Here is a 21,783-nt window from a genome sequence, read left to right on the forward strand (position 1 = left end):
AAAGGGGACATTTGAGCATTTCTGAGTGTCCTTTGAGGAATATTCATTTTTCTTGCAAAAAGAGGACAAATCCTCTAAAAAGAAGACATATCCTAGCCGGTAGCCCTAAGGTTATTTCAATCTACATTGTGAAGTAAAAGCGATTGTATATGTGTCAATCCTAAATCAAATACAGACTTACCGAAGGTAGAACACCAACTATAGTCTTGTATCGATTGGTTATCAAACAAAAGTGCACAATATCGCAAGGCAGGAGCGCTAACTGCTAACCCAGCTGTTGCTGTCTACCAAAGGCGAAACAAAGCATACTTCCTTTTTCTTAACTATCAGGCTTGATTCCAAGTATTGACTGCCTCCATTTGTTGTTTTTGTCGTTGCTAGTGTATTATTTTTTATCTTTGTCTGCCTGGATCACCTTTTCTTCAATCTTGCATGATACGTTAACGTGTAGCCCTAATCATTGTAGACCATTTTGGCATAGCGGTATACCCATGGGAAAATTTTCACATCAGTAAACAGTCGTCTACATTGAACAATTACCTCAGCAGCAGGCCAGGTAAAATATCAGCTCTTTTTAGTGTATACATACGTAGTGCATTCAGGAGTGCAGAAAGATTTTAAAACGTTTTTTTTTTTTCTTTAGGAAAACCTGACAGGCTTAGCTGCAAGTGAGAGAACCGTGCTGTCATCTCGCAGAACTTGTCAAAATATGTTGACATTAGCTTGCTGAAAAAGTTAAGCAGAATTTGTTTTTGGTCAATTTAGGGGTCATTATAATGTTGGATGCAAATATGTGAAATAACAAATCAATTAAATGTATAAAACTTCATAGTGTCCATTATTATCGGATTTTTAAGTGTAGCCTAGTCTAGTCTGCATGTTAATTGATGATTTTTCAAAACTAGAACCTCTCATCCCAGCTGTGCACTCTCATGTGTGATGCAGATTAGCTGGTAGGCCAATCAACCTAACTGCTCGTTTTCGATGTGAACCGGTTTGACAAGTGACAAGCCTATAGCCTACTTAAAAGGTGTTTACAAGAATAGAGAAAAACTAAGTTGTTTAAAACAATTTCGTGAATATAGGATAGACGTATAATTACACGTTGGTGCATTATTGATTAGATACTGAACATTTTTTGACTGATATTTGAAAATCGTTCATCAATAATATGAAATGTACAAAAGAACATGTGGTTGAGGTAGGCTACCCATAAATTTAAAGCATAGTAGGCTATTTTTAAAGTTACTTTACTGTTGTAGTCTACACCAGTGGTTCTCAAACTGTGCGTATAGTGACACCCATGTAGGCCTATGTGATTTGGAATTTTAAAGGGCGTCGTACAGTGATTCGTTTTCCAACTTAAAAAGATAAACAAGAGAGATAAACATTTTTATATAGGCTAGGCTACGTATATTCAACGTCATTTTTTTAAGACAGCATTTTTTGACCTACCCATAATTTCTCGCCTAAGTATTCAAATACATTCAACTGTTATTGCCGTAACAAACTGGTCAATGCAGATGACAAATACTAAATAATTTGCAAATGTGTAAATGGTTAATGACTTAATGGACAGGAAGTAGGCTAGCCTATGCATTTTCCACAACCTATTCTTTATCACTGCACACTAAACAATTTGTAAGTTGTATCTAACAATTCTGATTACAAATGCCTTGTTGCTTTAACAACCGGTATAGGGAAAATCTGTAAAAGCAGTTTCTTTGCAGGAAAATACACCTGGATGCTATTTGAAGACTCGATACGTTTTGGCTTTTATGACAGCCTTGGGTACTTTGAACATATATTCTTTGAGAAATGGCATCAATGTTGCCATTGTGGCAATGGTAATGTATGGGTTTATATCAAGCATTATTATTAAACTACATACATAGGTCAGGTGTCACTTGAGGTTGGTTATTAATTGAGTTCTTATATAACCTAAATCAGTGGTGTTCAAATGGCGGATCTCGATCCGGTTCCGGATCTTTTCAACTTTTTGTGTGCACCATCCAATTTCAACGGAAAAGATCGGATACCAGTGGATGACAGTGAAGCATTTTGGCTTGGTGTGCGTCAGCATCCTGCATTCAAAGACTGGTCGATTTATGCCCTCACATGTTTATTGCCATGTTCATCAGTTCAGTTATAGAGCTAATCTCTCATCCACGGTCTGTTGATGGCACTTGGAAAACCAAACTTTCCACTGATTATGCATTTGCCCGGTGTCTAAAATGCAGTTTGAACTGTGTAATCTTAAAGGAGATGAGATTTGTATCGCAGATTCAAATGTGTTTTGGTTATCACTTGTAACCTTGGAAAGGTACGGTCCAGTTATAACAAGGCTGGCTAGAAGGGTCCTTACTTGCTTCGCTTCTACGTAGGTACCTTTGTGAGTCGTTGTTTTCATCAATGAATTTTGTAAAACAAACAAGCATAGAACGAGACTTACAAATGCTCAACTTCATGAGCTTTTGAGGATATCAGTAAGTGACAGAAAGCCCGGTATCGATGCAATTGTGAGATCTAAACCAACTCATCATTTTTCTCACTGAAACAATCTTGCGGCTGTAGGGTAGCACACTTCACTTTTGATTTTTACAAATTTGTTAATATGTTGTAGGGTACATTTACATAAATAAAGCACCATAAAATTTAAAGCATGTCCAATATGTTTACTATTCGTATTTAGTGGATCATCATGTTGTCAGGTTTGGCTGTGGTGGATCATGGCAGAAATCATTTGAACACCCCTGACCTAAATGAATCCATAAGTGGTTTGTGACAGAATAAAATAGATAATGTAGGCCTAGACATTGGCTATTTCTTCAAAAAAATTGAAGTCTATCAATTGTTGGAATCGTTATTTCTGGACTGAAAAATCATTTTTTGAAACTTAATCTTGGCACAGGCAGTATAGGATACGTGTAGAAATTAAAAAAAAACTGACTTAGGCTTGGCCATTGAGATTGCCAGAGTGAACATTTCTTAATCACTTGTGTTTCCACCAAAGTTTTGTGGTAAACTACTAGCTTAGTAGGCCTACATGCAGGGCCTCTGAGAGAAATTTTCACTAGGAGTACGAAAAGTCATTCCGGGCCCCCTCTCACTCCGGGCCCCCCTCTCACTCCGGGCCCCCTTTGTCTTTGGCAAAAAGTGTGATGTTTGCTTAGGCGTATTGCACACCACACAACATTTTATTGCAGAATTGGACATCTGTGCGCAATAATGGTATCAGGCTGCAATGAAACTATTATTTTGTTTGTGCATATCATGTGATCTGACCCTCGCCAATTTCTGTATCCTGCATTGAATTCGTGTGTCAGTTGTTGATGGTGCTGTAGGATACTGCTGTTGAGAGGTGTCGTTTATGCGGCTTATTGTAGGCTACATCTTTAATGTAAAATTTTTAAATTCATTTTTTTATTTCTCTTAGATGTAGCTTATAATTATTCCTGAAGAGGACACTATGTGATGTCGAAAACGTTGGGTTTAGTAGTTTTTTCATATTTTTTTTGTGTGTGTTCAATGTTAAATCCGTTAACGTTACTGAGTGTTATATGTATCTGATACAAGCCAAGCTCTCTTTCAAGGCTCAAACATAACATCTTGTTAACCCTTTGCTTTTCAACGTTATTTTGGAAGTTAACTGCTCAAGGGGGGGCCGTTTTTGGATCAAATTCAATCAGCTGTTACGTGTTATCCGCTGGTGCTATTTCAACAGAAGTTGCACTGGTGTGAAAACAAATCATTTGTCTATAAGTTTGAAAAGTCATTATTTTAAAATTTTATATGTTAAACTTGATATTTCAATTTTTGCAAAGGTACCCAAAAACGACAATTTTGATTTATCTTGCCGCTATTTAATTACCATGCTAATCCGATTTCATGCAAAGTTCTGAATAACAAAGAGCTCAATCGACTGCACGAAGTGTGTGTGCGGTGTGCCGAATCATCGCGTTGGTAAAGATTTGCGAGCAAATCTTATTGTAAGCTACTCACTGATTCTAAAATAGTTACAATCAGAATAATATTGTTACACGAATTTGCAAAAAAACAAAACTGCGTTTGTTGTCTTACATTTTTGTCCTAAACTAATGCATTCCGAAACTCATGGCTATCTTCTAGTTTTATGGAACCAAATTTCTCATAAGTAACACCTTAGCCTGCTTGAATAGCTGTTTACATCTTCGTTTGTGTATTTTAGGTCTACAATTGAGTTTGTAGTATGAATATTTTTAGTAGAGAGAAGACAATTGAACAAGTTGTTGAAATTATCTGAAATTTCTAAGTTCAAATTAGGTGCTTTTGAAATTGTGGATTTGTGTCAAGTCGCATCACAAATATCATGCAGGCTCCATCATAAGTCATTTCGCTTACGGGTGTTTATAAACATGACTCATAAATTACATCCACAAAAAATACAGCATTTACATCAACAAAGCTAAGTTCGAAGCCCACTTTTATTGAAGATTGCGTCAATCAATTTGAAAATACATTTTTAGTCCGCCAGCGTCGAAACAATGCAACGGCGAATTGAGGAACATGCGTAAACAAAGGAAATGTGAAATAACCCACAGTCAGCAAATCTACATAAATTTAACGTTTACAAATGTTGAATCAATGTAAATAGACTGGATTGCTGACTGGGTCCTTATTGTTTGAAGCACAAAAAATACGCGTAAAGGCGACAACATCAGCAAGGCAGTGATTATGTTTCTGGCCAAAAAAAAATTAACGTTTGGCTTCAAAGATAAAAATGATTATAACGAAGCTTCAAAGTTTGTCGTAAAACATTTTGCAGAGATACAATAAACATAATCACTTTGTGCCAGATTGTGAGAAGACTTCCTAGATTCTTTCCAACCATTTGCATGATTGCAAATTATTTTCTATAACTTTATATTGCCAAATAATGGCTTCTTTGTTGAAACAACGTGGCTACAATTCTATAAAAAATTCTGAGGCCTACTACATTGAAGTAATGAAAAAAATTTTTGTGATTTTGCTGATGACGTTTTACAATATCCGAGAAGTAAAAAATAATAATGATGAATTATTTTACAAAACCGTGGTTTGCAAGCGCTTCACAAAAAATTGTTGGGGGAAAATTTACTATTAGACGTAAAACGTTTGTAAAAGAAAATTGTCGGTTTACGTATTTATAATGTTTATTGCGCTGTTATCGAATTATAAACTGCCTGTGTTGTCTACCTTTGTGGTTGCCGGCCAGCTTAGAGCAGCATGCAAACTAAGCGTTTATGGTATTTGCATCGTGTTATGATTCTCGAAAATTTCCCACAAGGTCTTTATTTTTATCGTGATATTTTCTGCCTCTTTTGTCCTAAACTTGAAGTTATTGTGCAGCACAATCCACATCGGCTTTTAGACTCATTCTTCATTGAAAATCTTTTGTGTGGTGCATCATTTCAAGTAGTGTCTTCCCCTAAACTGTTACACAAATCGTCCAGAACCAGGTTGATTATTATGTATCTTACACCCGTTGAGAGCCTGTTATTGTATGTGTAGAATTATTACTGTAGATGTCTGACTAAATTCATGCCAAAGTCGAGCAAATTCTGCTTTCGGGATCCTTGCCGTTATTTACGGTATTTTTTGTTGATAAGTTTAGGCAGCATTTTTCCAAGATAAATGAAGACATCGGTATTGTTCGTCACTTAGATTTAGTTTTCTCAGCATTGTTTATTCATTCTTTGATTCACTAGTTTGTCCCACTTTTGGTATAATCGGATCGTTTATAAATGGCGGGTCTTCACAATAGCCGGCCTCTTATACATTGGGGCAACGTATTCAGATGTTGAATCAATGAAGAAGAAAGCTGATTTGTTGTTTGTCTTATGTGACGCCTAACTTTATGCCTCGTCAACATTACAAAATATTTTGTAATGTACATTATGTACATTGTACATTTTGTTTGTACATTACAAAATATTTTGTAATGTAGATGAGGCATTATCATCTTGATTTTGCGCTCTTTGGAACAAAACACAGTGCACTGTGAAACAAAAATACAGGACATAACAACAAGTAGGCGACATAAAGCAGGGAAGGGACGCCATCGAGTTAGCTGCTATACGTGTAAATGGAGCCTATCTCACAATTTTGAGTGTATCTCACAATTACTGTTTGCAAAAACGCTATTTCTCCGGCTTCTCCAAAAAGCATTTGCAGTAATACATTTCCTCAATTGCAAGTTTTGTCAATGAGAGCATTTCCATAGAACGTTTATTTCGAAACCAGGTTTTCGTGTCTTTACCCAAGAGAAGATTTCTTATTGTAACGTTTTTTATTCGTCAATGAATATTATCTGCTTGAAACAACTGTTTTGAATAGTTTGTGGCCTCCATAGCCTACTATTTTGATCGTGGATTGCTATTCTTCTTTGTAGAGCTGATAACGCAAAAAACGTTTGCTATTATTGTTTCTAATTAACAGCTTTGTGATCACTGGCTTTTCTTTGTAGCATAAGAAATAACGCGCTTTGTATTATTGAGGTCAAACCAAACAAAGGAAAGCAAGAGGATGCTTCTCTCTGCTCGCGCATATCGATGCACGAAGCAATTATGAGCTTATGGCTTGTTATCGCAATGTAATCCATTTCACGCTTTGCTGGAAGTTAGCTAGAAATAGCAAAAATTCACTAAAATCTTGAATTTACAAGAAAACTACACAACTTTTAGCATCAAATTTAATATCATCAGATCCGCCTGGCAATTTTAGGAAAAGTCAAGAAAAACCAAGTGCATGGCGTTACTGTGCTTCAAATAATTAAAGGAAATTTGAGGGGGGGGCCAAATCTGGCCTCCCTTTGAGGAGCAAAGTGTTAAAGTATAATCAAGTTAATCATCTGACCAATCCTAACCTTTTTTCATTAACTTTTGCATTCACCACATGCCCAGCACAAGCAGAGGTGAACGAGAGAAGTCACTTTTTTTGACTCCGCCTCCGGTCCTGCTCCGAAAGTATTCTCCGGCTCCTGCTCTAACTCCGAAATTCATTTTGAAGTGAAATAAGCGTGAAACTACCTTTGTCAAATAGATTTTAAAAAACAAAAACACCCGGGCTTTTTGCATGGGGTTTTCTCAAACCTGCTTTTGCTACACTATGCCCCTCCCCCCCCAGGACAGGAGAATAACCAACTTTTATGATTTAATTTAGGGCGCTTTCAACAGAACCTTTTTGCACGTAAAGCAATAAATTACCACTTTGGGCCCCTAATTTGCTCGCAAAGCACTCGACTACCTTTCTGGGCCCTTTTGCTAGATTACGGGCCCCTCAAGACTAAAGAATAACAACTTTTATGCTTGAAATCAATCGTTTAGGATGGTTTTAACCAAACATTTTTGCGCGTAAACTATAAAACCACAATTTCGGGCCCCCCAACAAATACAGGCCTGGGCTCTCAAGGGTACGCCGTACCCTCCGTACCCCCCTCTCATAGGCCCTGCCTACATGTTCAATAATAGTAGAAGACAATAAGTGATGACAGAAAGGTTGTAGCCTGTTATTATTTTATGACTTTCTAGAAGTATGACAGCAAATCATTATTTTTCCAAATTCAGAAATTATGTATTGCAAGTATTTAAAAATTTAATCAATTTTTGTGTTTCGAAATAGCCAATATTTTAGAAAGCGACTGTAGCCAGGTCTTTAACAGCAGTAGGCTATTAAGTTACTGTGGAGTTGCAGTTTCTGCGGATAAACGACCTGCGACTTTTGTGGATGCGTGTCAAGTTGCTGAACAACTCGGTTATCCACAAATTACTTCGAATCTTTGCTACGCTTCCAGTTACAACTGCCTCCAATGAGCGATGTTTCAGTTTACTAAAGTACCGTAGCCTACCTGAAAAATTATTACCGCACGACCATGACCAAGTCACATTTGGATGATCTTGCTCAGATGTATTTAAACAAGGATATTGTACTCACTATGATGCAGTCATTGATACATTTGCCAAGCGCAGCCATCGCATTAAAGTGAATTGTCATTGCGAATTGCCGAGAATGTTAAAAAGGTATTCGAGGTCGGAAGGACTAACTTATTGTTTATGTTCTGATGTGTTTGATTCTTTTGTTGGTTCATTGATTGCAACAGTTACTTACTTCTGTGGATTCGCTCTTAATTTTGGACCCCCCTATCTGACGGTATTCTGACGGTTTCAGCAAATCTCCTCCCCCCATTCTGACGCATCATATGACGTTTTGGTATACCCCCCCTTAATTAAAGGGGCAAACAAGTATAATTTTAACCCGAGTAGAAAAAATTTGAACCAATTAACAGCTATTTTCACCAAATTTGAGCTTTTGTGTACTACCGTTGAGACTACCCCGTGTGTAGGCTACTATCCCCAGACCACCATTGGCCTCCAGCCGCCGTCAGCCGCTACGCGGTTGACTGACACATTGTGACACAATGTCTTGCCCCCCCCCTAACAAACTTTCTAAATACGCCACTGATTAAGTAATTGCAGTTTCAAAACAAGTTTGATGAATGTTTGTACTAGTCTAATGAAACTAAAATTTTGCAATGTATCAACTTTGGACTTGCACAATCATTTTTACCCATTTCATGCTATTTAGGCAAGTGGTCAACCTAATCTTAGTACAAGTACTTTCCATGTGGAATGCCTTTCTTGCAGCAACCATACCACAGAAAGTAGCATCGCGTTAAATGTGAGTAGCGTTCGATAGAATTGCCAGAATTGGTGTTTAGAAATCAAAACAAAACCCTAACCTTGATTCCTACAAAATTCATGATAGCCTACATCCAAACAGTCAGTTAAGCTAAGTTACATGTGAGCGTTTTTCATGTAATTCTAAATTGTATGTATTGAAGTGTGGCACGTTGAACAAAATTTACCATAATAAGAGAAACCATAATCAATTTAACAACAAACGCAACTTCTTAATGAGAGGAATAGCCTAGCCTCCCAATTTTAGTAAAAATATGAAATATTTGAGTGCCGTTAATATTTAGTAGTTTGATATTTAGACTTTTATCTGATTTAATGTCCAGTCTATAGCGATAGGCTGTCGTCTATTGTTTAAAAACAGCGAAGAAAAATGTGAAAACCCATAGATATTTTATGAAGTTAACGTACATCAAAACAGCCTATTCATGTTCATATAATTTTTTGCAGCAAACAAAGAAATTGAATTGGAGCCTCAACCAGCAAACGTTGCTTTTGGGCTGTTATTACTACGGGTATTGTATCACGAATTTGCCAGGTGCCTGGTTGACAAAGCGATTGGGTATCAGACTGGTTGTTGGCCTGACTAGTCTTCTATCTGCTATTCTCACAATGTTGATGCCGGTTGCTATTGTAACCAATTTCTATTTGGCAGTGGGATTACGTGTTGTTGTGGGGTTTTTACAAGTAATTATTTTACTATTTTAGGCTACATCTTCCACCACTCAGTGACTTAGCCCAATAATTTATTAAAAAAAACTATTGTTTCAAAAACCAATAATATAGTCTACGAAGAAAAGTTGTATGCAAAGAATATGAAATGTATGAGTGTTAAATAACTTATCTTTTTCAGATTAGTAGGCTATGCGAGCCTGGGCTTTTTGTAGCCAATTTCCTGGAACGATTGATTGCAAATCAAACCAGAAAAATCCTTCTTTGTTGCTTTGATGCAATGTTTGCACATGTTAAATTAACGTAACAAGGAAGCATTTTACTGCGCGGGACAATAAAACAACTTTTTAATTCACAGTGTAGATTTTAAGCATCGATTATGCTGCCAGAGGCGAAACTCAATCAATTGCACAACTTTTTAATATTTGGTATGAGGAAATGCGACATATGCGTTCATTTATCACCTATTTTGCTGGCAAAGCATGAAAATTATTCTGAATCGTCAGGGTTATTCAGAATTTTGTTGTAAGGCCTCCACTTCTCGTTGTTGTTCACATCATCAACAGCAAAATTTCACCTCCTCATGCTGGTTTTCACTGTTTTGTTTCGCGTTTTTTTAAGTCGTTTTCTTTTTGCTTTCTCAATCACAACTTCTTTTTGTGCTTTTCCTACAACACAATTTTAAAATGCTATATTGTAGTTTAAAGAATAGTAACTACAAACATTACAAACTAAATCAACTTAAATCAGAATATTTTAGGGAGTAACATTTCCAGCTGCTATGACTGGATGGGGATTGTGGGCCCCTCCACTCGAAAGAAGCCGTCTTGTTTCGGCCACATTGTCTGGAGTGGCCACTGGAATATTTATTGTCTACCCTTTTGTTGGAATAATAATTTATCGCTTTGGATGGGAAGCTTCGTTTTATGTCACAGGTCTGCAAACCTACAACCTCTTTGAATACGAGTAAAAACTTTAAAGTTTAGTTCGAAAAAGTACAGAGCATTAGCCCTAAAAGCAAAAACCAAGTTTGTCCAAACCGCTGCTCTCCGGCAGCATGATGCCCAAACTTTGAAACTTTTGTGCGGCCCTGTTCCGTATTTATCAGCGCAGAGAATTGGCTTATATTGAAAATGAAAATAATCTTCTTCAATGTCGTCATTTAAAACCTTTAAATGAACACAACTAATTTGAACGTTTAAGTAATACGATTGACAAGTCAAAAATTGAATTTGGTTGACTTGGTTAAAAAATATAAATAACGAATTACATCGCGCAACAGAAAAATTGCCTGCTGACACAAAATAACTTCTGTCATTACTTCAAAAAAAAGTGTCACGTTGAGGTTCTTATTAAAGAAAATAAGTAAATAAACGGCGGTTGGTTAATTTAACTAACTTTTCATGTTGTGATTTTGGTTTTTATTAAATGCGCCATACTTGCGCCCTTCTTAAATCAGAAACCTTAAGTTTGGCCTTGCAACGCATTTGAGTTGGTTATGGCTACGATAGGCTAGACCAGGACCTCTCAAACTATGGTTTGCGACCCCAAACCGGGTAGCAAATCACAATTTAAGGATCGCCAAACAACTTAAAAATGGGAAGTTTGTATTGGAAACTATACCCATCCAAGGGGTAGCACAAAAATATTTTCTGAAATGGGGCTGCACAATGATAACTCAGTTGGTTAGCGCGTGACTTCTGGAACGAAGAAATTTAAAGATGAAGCGGCGCTGCTTCGACTCTCAGGGTGTGCACTTGAGCAACGCACGTTAAGGACTGCTCTCCATTCAGTGGCATATAATGGATGGAATAATTCCCCGGCAACACGACTTCAACAATCGGAAACTTCACTCTGTCAATCTCGGAGACCGGGCCTGCGTCAGTGATTCAAAGCCTCTACAAGTATGCGAAACTGCCAGGATTAAGCTCTGCAAGAAACTCTCCCAGTCCGAGGATAAAGATTCAATTAATCAACAATACAAAAGTTTGAGAAGCCCTGGGACAGGTAGATAGATCTGGCCAGTTTAATCCATTTCCCAAAAGTGAGCCAACATTTTTGTTTAGGAGCAATTGGTGTGATTTACTCCATCGTTTTTTTGTCGATCATACACGACTCTCCAGCGGTTCACCCAAGCATATCACGACAAGAGAGAGATTACATTGAAATGAGCATTTACGGACAAAAGGTTAGTAAATTTTACACAAATACAAAATTATGTATTTCCAGAAACATTTCATGATGCTCATTTATACACGTTTCGGGAAGTTAACTGCATTGGCCGAACTTGGAAGGATCCAGTACTTTGCTAAAAACCACAAAGCTTTCAATAGTTGAAAATGATAATTCCTGTCATGGTAGCGTTGACAGATGAGTTCACAGGGGGCGCTTTTGAACCCGGGATGATTTAGGGGCCCGTAACCTTCCCAAGGGGCCCGAAAACTTGAAGAAATTACCGCGTATTCTTGGGGTATAGTACTTTTTCTCAGAAATGTTTTGATATAAGGCCCGAGAATTTCATTGGTACCGGGCCCAAGTTTCTTCCGGCCCTGCCTGTCATGGTAGAGTTTAAAGTCATTAGTCGTTCTTATAGGCACCGGGTCTTGCATTTTGCTTTGTTGCTATAACTCGACCAAACTTTTTAAGATTTGTTTCCATGACATTAAATTAGTTATTATTGCTTGAATATCGTTACATGCAGTGAGCGCAGATTACACCTCTGGAAAGATTATGAACCACTGACCCAGTTAAGATCCACAAAATTGAGCAGTTTAAAAATTTCTCGTGTAGTTGTTCTGTTATTATTATTAAATTATTTTATCTACCACGTGTTGCTGATGAAACTTCATTTTTGAATTGTGATGCTCAACTGCACATTTTGGGAATCGAATCACAGTGGTTTACTTTGCAGTTCAGGATATTGATTAATAAAATTTTTGGGACTGATTGATTTTAATTGTCTGTGGGAAAATATGTGTTGCATTTCTTCATCTTATTATAAAAAAGTATAAACAATCTTCCTTCACAGAATCCTCAACACAAGAATACTATTCCGTGGAGAAAAATTTTGACATCTCTTCCCGTTTTATCAACTGTGTCATCTCATCTCGGCGCCAATTGGGCAACAATAACTGTGGCTACGATGGCACCTACATTCATTGCAAACGTCTACGGCTTCGATATAAAGTCGGTATGTTGGTTTTTAAATCTTTATCCTTGGACTGACAATCCCTTGATGGGTGTAGGTAGAGGCTTTTGACGCAGGGCCGGTTTCTGAGATTGGCAGAGTGAAGTTTTCCGATTGTTGAAGTGTTGTTGCTGGGAAATTATTCCACTTACTAGGTGCCGCTGAATGAAGAGAAGTCCTGAAATGCGTTGCTCAAGCGCACACCTCTAGAGTCGAACCAGCGACGCGTGATCTTGAGCCGGGAGCGTAGCCACTAAGCTAACGGGGCGGACGAAGACATGCGACAAAGAATGAAATGGAGCATAGGTAAAGGTCCTATACTCAGATACTGAGCTTTGGGGAATGAGAAGATAAGGTTCTCATTATAATAAGTCTTTGGCACTGAGAAAAATAGGGTGGCCTGTTCGTTTCTCTCGGCTGCCTTTACTTCAGCAACTATGCCCACCCAATTTATTGCACCCTGGGTAGAAGTGAGCGGTATTTTTCAACAACCAGAAATGGAGCATACACTCTTCGAAAACCGTATTCAAAAAATAAATGTTAAGCTATCAACTAGAAAATGCAAAATAGACGTAATGTTTTCATTTACTGCATGCGTGCAAAGCGTAGAAAACTAGCTTATTAAAATTTGACGTCAAAGACGATAAGCGTTGGGACACGATTTGGAACCTCAAGATGCACTACAAGGCGTGTCAAAAAATGTCTTCAGTAGCTTGCATGTTATTTTACCTAAACTCGAAGCATTTTTAAGGTGGGGTTCTTGTCAGCGCTCCCTTTTCTGCTAAGTTTTATTTTCTTAATCCTTGGAAGCTTACTGACGGATTGGATAATTGGAAAACGATGGCTAAGGGTGATTGTTTTACGTAAGGTGAGTGGCAATTTTTCATTGGACGTAGTGCATCTAGTTATGAAAAAAAATTCTTTTAAATTTTTTAAAAATATTAAAAAAATTATAACAAATAAATTAACTACTAGTTAAGTTTTGTGTTGTTTAAGTTTTTTTGTTGAGCTTTTTGAGTGAAATATACGTCATAGATTAACGCAGTGGTTCTTAAACGTTCATCCACTGTTTGGGAATCGTAAAAAACGTTAAGGGGCCAGGAAAAAGTACTAAAATTCTTATATTGAAGAATAAACTTGGAAAAGTTTTTTCAGGATCACAATTTTAAAATTTTAGGGTTCCTAAAATTTAGTAATAGTCTTTAAAAGGGGTGCATTACCACAATTAAAATTGAAAACCACTATCTTAAAAGTCCCAAAGCAACCCCAATGCGTTGGGTCACTTCCAAATTCAAACCAATTATTTGGTTTATGAAACTTTACGTTTCAGATAAAGTTCTAGAATCTAGATCAGAGGTTCTTAAACTGGGGTCCGTGGACCCCCAAGGGGTACGCGGACTAGTTTTAGGGGGTCCATGAAGGCCCAATGAAAATCTTAGTGTATTATTTCAAAAATGGAATAAATTTTTCAAAAGAAATTAAGTTCAAACAACGCTGATGATTTCTAGTTTGGCGTTTCCAGATAATTGTTATTGCACTGTAGGGCTGTAGGCCAACCGTTTTTTGTTACGTACGTTTATTACGTCACTTTCCACATGGTTGTTTTTGCCGCTATCTGAACATTGCAAAATTCTATCACTTGCAGCTAAGCTAGACGTCAGCTAGGCTAGGTAAGATTGTGAAAGGTTTATGCTAACCCTTTTTTGGTAGAGCCATGGCTGCTGTGTCCCTTTTGCGACTACATATTTATGTGAGTCAGGATTTTCATCCTTGGTAACTATCAAAACAAAGAGTCGAAACCGGTTGGATGCAAAGGATGACATGCGTGTTGCCCTATCAAAGACGAAGCCACAACTTCACGTTCTTGTTGAAGACAAACAGCAGCATCCTTAACATTGAAAAATCGAAGATATCGAAAAATAATCTGCATTCGCTATTTCTTAAATTTAATAAAACATAAATTTTGTTACCTCAAAATTTGAGGTTAGGGTTAGATCAAATCAAATTTGAGGCTCAAATCAAATATAGTTATTACTCTCTAATAAACCCTTGACAGCCTGTTTCACCCTAAAAGGAGGATCATCAGAAAGTCCTTATTCAAATCGAAATAAATTTTGATACCAATTCATTTTAATTTTATTGCGTTATGTTCAATTCGTGCTGATTAAAAAAGTTTCTCGGACTAGGCCATAAAGGGGGTCCACGCAAACCATAAATCTTTTTAAGGGGTCTGCGTTAAAATAAGTTTAAGAACCCCTGATCTAGATGAAAGTAGGCTAAAATGAGACTTCCACATTTTTTAACAGTCTAGCAAGCTTTTGTTTTACTTGCAAAATTTTTAATCTAGTCAGGGCAAATATGAACAATCTGGAGTGCTAGAGTCATTTGCTCCAAAGACTCACTCAAAAAAGAACCTTTTTTGATTCTTTGAAAAATGTTGAGCTTTTTGTCGTATCCAGGCTTACCCCTGGTGGTTGAAGATTTCGATTAAGCAGACGTGAAGAGAAGGAAACCAATCTTTGTGTCCACCTTCTGGGGTGCTTAAGTGTCCTGCCAAAGTCACAGCCACATTACTTTGAGCGGTGTCGGACCAACGTCCTTGCGAGTGCCGTACTAGGGCTCTCATCATGCGGCTGTGCAGCCGACAGTCAAAGCCAAAGACCAAGCGGCAAACTATTTGTTTCTCTGAATAGTCCGGATAAATATTCTTTGACTGGGAGAAGAATAAACGTTTTGCTTAAATAGTTGAGTCAAAATAAAACAATGAAGTCTCAAATTAATACGACAAGAATTACCAAACAAAATTGAACCTTTGTTCGACTACGACCATGCCTTTCGCGTATATACATTATTGTGCATAGAGTGGAGTGGGCTATTTAATGCTGATCAACTTGGCGTTCTGTTCAGGTTATGTCTTGTATGCCTCTATTTGTCGTTGCATGCTCAATGATAATGTTAAGTTATGTCGGTCGTCCACCTTGGGTTGCTGTTTTTCTACTTTGCGCATCTATTGGAAGCCTGGGCCTTACCGGTACGTTACTTAACCACTTGTGCTTAAACTTAACATCATAGGTTAAACGAGAGATGAAGTACAATTTATACCTTACATGTGGCGAGGAGAAGGTTTGTCATGGCTCGAAGCTGCAAATTTTTTGTTTAACTCTCTCCAGGAGGTTGTCATCAGCAGTAGCGTTGGAAAGGGGTCCAGAGGGCAGGACCGGATTTAGCTGATGGGGGGCCCGGGGCACTTTTAGATCGGGGGGGCCCCCGTGCAAAAAAATTTTTTGCGCCTACGGCGCGAAAAACCATCTCTACGTCTGCAGTAGCATCAGTCCAGTACTGCACAGCATTTTGCAGAAACTTTAAAGGCCAATAGGAAAAAAATAACACAAAATCACATTTTTTTCCACATAGGGGGGCCCTTCAAAAGTCGGGGGGCCCGGGGCAACTGCCCCCTCTGCCCCCCCCTAAATCCGGGCCTGCCAGAGGGTACGTTTGGACCAGGCATAATTTCAGAAGCCAGTATAACCTTTCCAAGGGGCCCGGAAGTTGGGAGAAACCAAGTATTTCTTAGATATAGTGAGATGTTTTTAGAAGTATCTTGATTTGGGTCCCGAAGATGTCATTGGTACCGGGCCCAAATTATTCTCTCAACGGCCCTGATCGTCAGAATAAAGTCAACCTAAGTAGGGTAAGATATTTACAGATAAAAGGAAAGAAAAAAAGAAACTAAAGTTTTAGCTAATTAACTTTCTTTTTTGTCTTTCCATTGATCCATAAATACCTCACCACATTTAGGTTAACTTCATTTTGACGACAAGCTCCTGAAGAGAGTCAAATGAAATGTATTGCAGCTTCGAGCAATGAAAGACCCTCTCCTCGCCATTATTTAAGTTCAGTGCAACAAATCAACTCCGCTACTAACATGATTGAGAAAGTTTAACAGTGTAATAACTGTCTGTTAGGAGTAGTGTACTACATTTATCTATTTTTAAACGAGGCAATACTTTGAAAAAGATTTGAAAAAAACCTACTTTATCAAAAAGAACTTTTTAAACAAGCAAAATAATCGTCAATCTTGTTGCTTTAAGATTTTTCATAAAGTTTTTTTTTCTAAGTTTGAAGCTTCACTCAATTGTTATAAAGATATTTAAAATCTTGAACAAAAACGCACAAAAAATATGCAACATTGATGCCATAAAACACAAAAGCTTAACTTTTATATTGCCAACAGCATCTGGACACGTGTCATCATTTCTTGATATCGCTCCAAATTATGGCGGAATTCTTTATTCAATCTCAAACACAATGGCAGGAGCGATTGGATTTATTGCTCCACAGCTTGCTGGCGCTATGGTTACAGACGAAGTAAGATAAACTTGGTAGCCTATAGAATAAGTTTTGGGAACAAACAAGTCGCGCCTCTGAAGCAATTTTGCCTTTTTAATAAATTTTATTTTATTTTCTGTGCATTTGTAATCTGTTTTTGCAATGTTTTTTCTTCCCGCTTGACTGGTAAAAATAATCTCATAGGTCGAAAGCGATTTCTAGCTGAATATCACTGAACAGCTTTCTATCAGCAATTTGATTCGCTTCAACGAGCTACCGTCAACATCACCAAATTGCTTCATCGTTGGTTTGGAACAACGCTTCCTTGTTGGAAAAGCTTTGTAAATTTAGAAGAAAATGACCTTTAATTATGGTTACAAAATGTCTTTATGCACACCCTCTGTATGGTAATAGGCCACAACAAATACCAACATGCCAAACCTTGCCCAAGATCCAAAAAATGCAATAACTTTAATGAAATTGTTTTCGTCTGAGCGTTGCCTGAACAAAATGACATCTCATTACTAATAAAAACAAGACAGGCAAGACAACTAAGCAAATTCTCTCCCAAAACTATGTAATAATAAAAAAGTAATGAAATCGAGGTGTCTGTAGCCTACTTTGCAATAAATGATAAGATCGTGTGAATTGATTTTTTGGGAGTTATTTAGGATTTGTTAAAAGTATGGAATTTAAATTTGCACTTTACCAATTTGAAAAGTTGTGGCTAATTACCTCTTCCGTGTTGTGTGAACGTATAGGCCTACACTAATTTCAATTATACACTAAGCTGGAATTAAGTTTTTCCGAAACGAAAATAGGTCGCTTCTACACAAAAGTCTTCAAAATCCAATCTTTGACTATACTGCGTTTCATATCAAATTACATTAGGCCTACTTGTAAAAGATTTACTGGAAGAGTCAGACCAGGCTTCTTGAAGCAAAATGAAGAGAAAATGGAAAGAGAATGAATGGTTTCATTTTGCAGAAAAAATAAAAATAAAACTTTGAAACAGTGTGCTAATTTGAAAGTTGAATCACCTAAACAAAAGGTTAAAATTTCATTTCAAACAAAAAAATTGTTGGATTTAAAAGATTGGTTCATTTTTTTTCATTTAATTCAATTTAAATCCAACAATTTGATTTAAATCCAACATTTTTTTTGATTGGCTGATGGTTGGAGCGGTCATGGTTGGAGCAATTCAAGGTTCTGTTACTCTTCAGTATTATCGCTCTGTCCATTTTCCGCAGACGTTAGCAACGAGTTGGCAAGGAGTGTTCTGGTTGTCTGCCGGCATTTGCACAGTCAGTGGCTTGATATTTCTCTTCTTTGCTTCCGACCAAGTGCAACCATGGGCAAAAAGTAGCTGCTTCGTTCAACCAAGTGCGTAAAAGTTGTTTTTATAGTTTTTCATTAAATAGCATCCCCTGGCCTGTTGTAATAAGCTTTCGTCATTTTCAATGTTCTGAACTTTGCTATTTAATCACGCTATAAACATAGCGGGTTTTTATGGCGTTCATAAAGTGAATTATATTAAAAAATAAGTTATATTATCATTCAAATAAGTAAACTTCTATATTACAGAGGTAGCAATCATGTCTAATGAAGAAATGGATACACAGAAACCTGTGGCGTGATCTATTTGTTGATGTGCTATAAAGCTTCAAAAACTATTGTCGTGTACAATTGCTTTTTTCACGCGTTTAATCAGCCGGTGGTAGGGCTGCCATTTTTGCTTTGGGTTCGAAACCTGAAGTACTTTGCGTCACCAAAGTATTTGCAGCCTAATCAATTGGAAAATATGTATTCCATGTAATTTATTATTCACTTTCAGATATAGGTCTACACAGATCAGCAAAAAAGTAAATTAATTATTATTGTTATTGTGCAACAAATAATTCAATGATTCAATGCATTGGCTACCGGCAGACTACTTTATATTTATAATGGCCAGTACCGTTGATAGGGAGGTCCAGAGGATATTTGTGGACCTGGGATTATTTTAGGGGTCCGTAACCTTTCAAGGGGCCGAAAATTTAAAGTAACCATCTCGTATACTTTTGATGTACCGGTAGTGCATTTTTCTTAGAAGTGTTTTCACTTGGGAACTGAGGATCTCATTGGTACTGGGCCCAAATTATCCTCTCAACGGCTCTGAAGATGGCTGCGCAGTGTTCAAGTGCGCAGTTTTCTTTTAAAACGTTTGTGACTGTTTCAAATTCACAATTCTGTTTGCATAATCATTTATTTTTTGCAAAGTTTCTTTGCTTTTTGGCTAAACAGTAATAACGTAAGACACATATTAACAAGATAACAACTCGACAATGTCTTTCCAAAGCTACCAATCAGTTGAATGGGCTGAGCGAAAAAGTCGACCAGGGCTTAAGAACGTAAAAATATAAAGTAATCGTAACCTGAGTTCAAAATTTGCAGCATTCTACTTATCGTATTAAGATCAGACGTCATAACTTACAAGTTAATCTTGTTTGGTTGCAATAAAACAAAATTTTACTGTGAATTTAACAAGACTAAATCTTTCCAAGAAAACAATGCGAAAGAAGAAAATAACCTTGCTTTACTTCAATAATGTTTAGAACATGGTGAGTTGTTTTAAAAACTCGTAAACCTCTACAAGAGGTTAGCTTTTCGAAACAACATCACCTACACTTTTAATTATGCACATGGTCTTTCTGCAACCGCAGAACGTCGTGCGTTATGTATTGAGGTAACAACGAAACTAAAACGCTGAAAACGTTTTTTTAAACAGTACACTTCCGCCCTAGACACTTCACAAAAAATAGTTCAAACCAAAGCAAAGGAATCATAAAGTTTGATATATTTTTGTTTCTATTAATTCGTCGAATAACTGTAGGCCTCCCAAAACACATCGCATCTTTTCTAAACCGCAGATGAGTTGCGTTCAGCAGCCTATAGAAATAACTGAGTTAAACCTAATATTATTGTTAATATATTTTGTTATGGTAATTGATGTGTAAACAAAGATAATGACTACTACAACCGATATATTAATGAACGCAAATAGGTTCTAAAACCTTAATAGATTTAAAACGTGTGTGACCTTGTTAGCTAGTGCAATATGGTAGGCTAAGCTACACGACTGCAGTATATATACCAGCCAACAGCTAAGCTAAACTAAACACAAAACACTTTTTTTTAATCATGTTTATTGTTAAAATTCAGATAATATGAAACCAAGGAACTTTCAGAAATGATTAATTAAACTACCATTCAACGTTTTATAGGCAGAGAAAACTTTTTCTCAAACCGTAGAAAATTTCATTATCAGATCACCGCTTCAATGCGTGATGGAAATCTACAGATAAATCTGCATCAAGCATTGCAGAGTGCAAAAAACAGTGTTGTAGAACGCGTTTTCGAATATTAAATTCCCATCAGTGCAACTACGTTTATGAACGCAATAACAACGGTTAAATTTAAACTCAATACAATACATTACAAACATTATAAGGACATATTCTCAGTGTTCAATTGAATATTAATAAATCCAGAGACATCAGAAAATCACTTCCCGCATGCAATTCCAGACCGACATTACTCGCTTAAGGTGTTTTTTGTTAAAACAAACTTAATGTTCAAAGCAAAAAAGCCATCACAATGAACATCTACCGAAGTATATTAATTTACAGTACTTAGATAAGCACTGAAAATTAATAGACGGTATTGTTATTAATATCAATTCAATATGATTTCAGTGATTATAATACAATGTAATACAGTAGCGTATCCAATTAATTAGCGACGACCTTTTAAAGTACACGTTAATTTGAACAGAAATAAGAATTTAGCAAAAGTCTCAGTCATTTTAGAAAGATTTCACCACCGGTTACAGGACCATCTTTGCTTGTTTCCTTGACAATACCGTCTATTAATTTTCAGTGCTTATCTAAGTACTGTAAATTAATATACTTCGGTAGATGTTCATTGTGATGGCTTTTTTGCTTTGAACATTAAGTTTGTTTTAACAAAAAACACCTTAAGCGAGTAATGTCGGTCTGGAATTGCATGCGGGAAGTGATTTTCTGATGTCTCTGGATTTATTAATATTCAATTGAACACTGAGAATATGTCCTTATAATGTTTGTAATGTATTGTATTGAGTTTAAATTTAACCGTTGTTATTGCGTTCATAAACGTAGTTGCACTGATGAGAATTTAATATTCGAAAACGCGTTCTGCAACACTGTTTTTTGCACTCTGCAATGCTTGATGCAGATTTATCTGTAGATTTCCATCACGCATTGAAGCGGTGATCTGATAATGAAATTTTCTACGGTTTGAGAAAAAGTTTTCTCTGCCTATAAAACGTTGAATGGTAGTTTAATTAATTATTGTTGAAATTGTTTTCAAAGTTGAAGTCGCGGAGGCATTAAGACAATTTGTAGGATTTTGTTGGGACAAAGAAAAGATTAACTTTTATGAACTTAAAAATATTTCGACGCTGGAGGCTATTTAAAGACGATTATAAGCTTTTCAATACCAAATTTTTGTTGAAAGTGGTCATTGTTGACTATTTGAAGGTTGATAATGAAAGATTATACGTATCCGGTGTACAGCGAGTCCGCGCACTATTACAGACAAACCTGCAGCCAAAGATAATAATCACTTCGAAAAAGAGTCAAATTTCGAAGTATTTCACCATAAGGTTGGTTCATGCAGAGAAGATCTTATGTCAGAAAAAAACTCAGTCCACAGCAGATGACTGTTAGCGGTTCAAAAAAGTATTTAAAACAACTTTTGTAACGTATTTAGTCGCCACTTGTGCACAATTACAGCTAAATTTCTTAAAATACAACGGAACTACGCATCAAGCAAAACTGGTTCTTTTTTATTTAACTCAACGTG

The 21,783-nt window shown here is 36.8% G+C and overlaps 1 protein-coding gene across 1 annotated transcript; it reads left to right on the forward strand.

The window, feature by feature from the left end:
- Positions 1–1,960: 1,960 nt before the first annotated feature.
- Positions 1,961–19,615, forward strand: LOC145776762 (sialin-like). Its single transcript, XM_082587988.1, has 11 exons — positions 1,961–2,071; positions 8,602–8,694; positions 9,162–9,398; positions 10,144–10,318; positions 11,450–11,571; positions 12,412–12,573; positions 13,322–13,438; positions 15,478–15,601; positions 16,805–16,938; positions 18,150–18,282; positions 18,484–19,615. Exons 1-11 carry the CDS (start codon positions 1,961–1,963, stop codon positions 18,534–18,536), a joined length of 1,461 nt encoding a protein of 486 aa, XP_082444114.1. The 3' UTR covers positions 18,537–19,615.
- The last annotated feature ends 2,168 nt before the right edge of the window (positions 19,616–21,783 follow it).

The sequence above is a fragment of the Aplidium turbinatum genome, chromosome 9, assembly GCF_918807975.1.
Source record: "Aplidium turbinatum chromosome 9, kaAplTurb1.1, whole genome shotgun sequence".
NCBI lineage: Eukaryota > Metazoa > Chordata > Ascidiacea > Aplousobranchia > Polyclinidae > Aplidium > Aplidium turbinatum.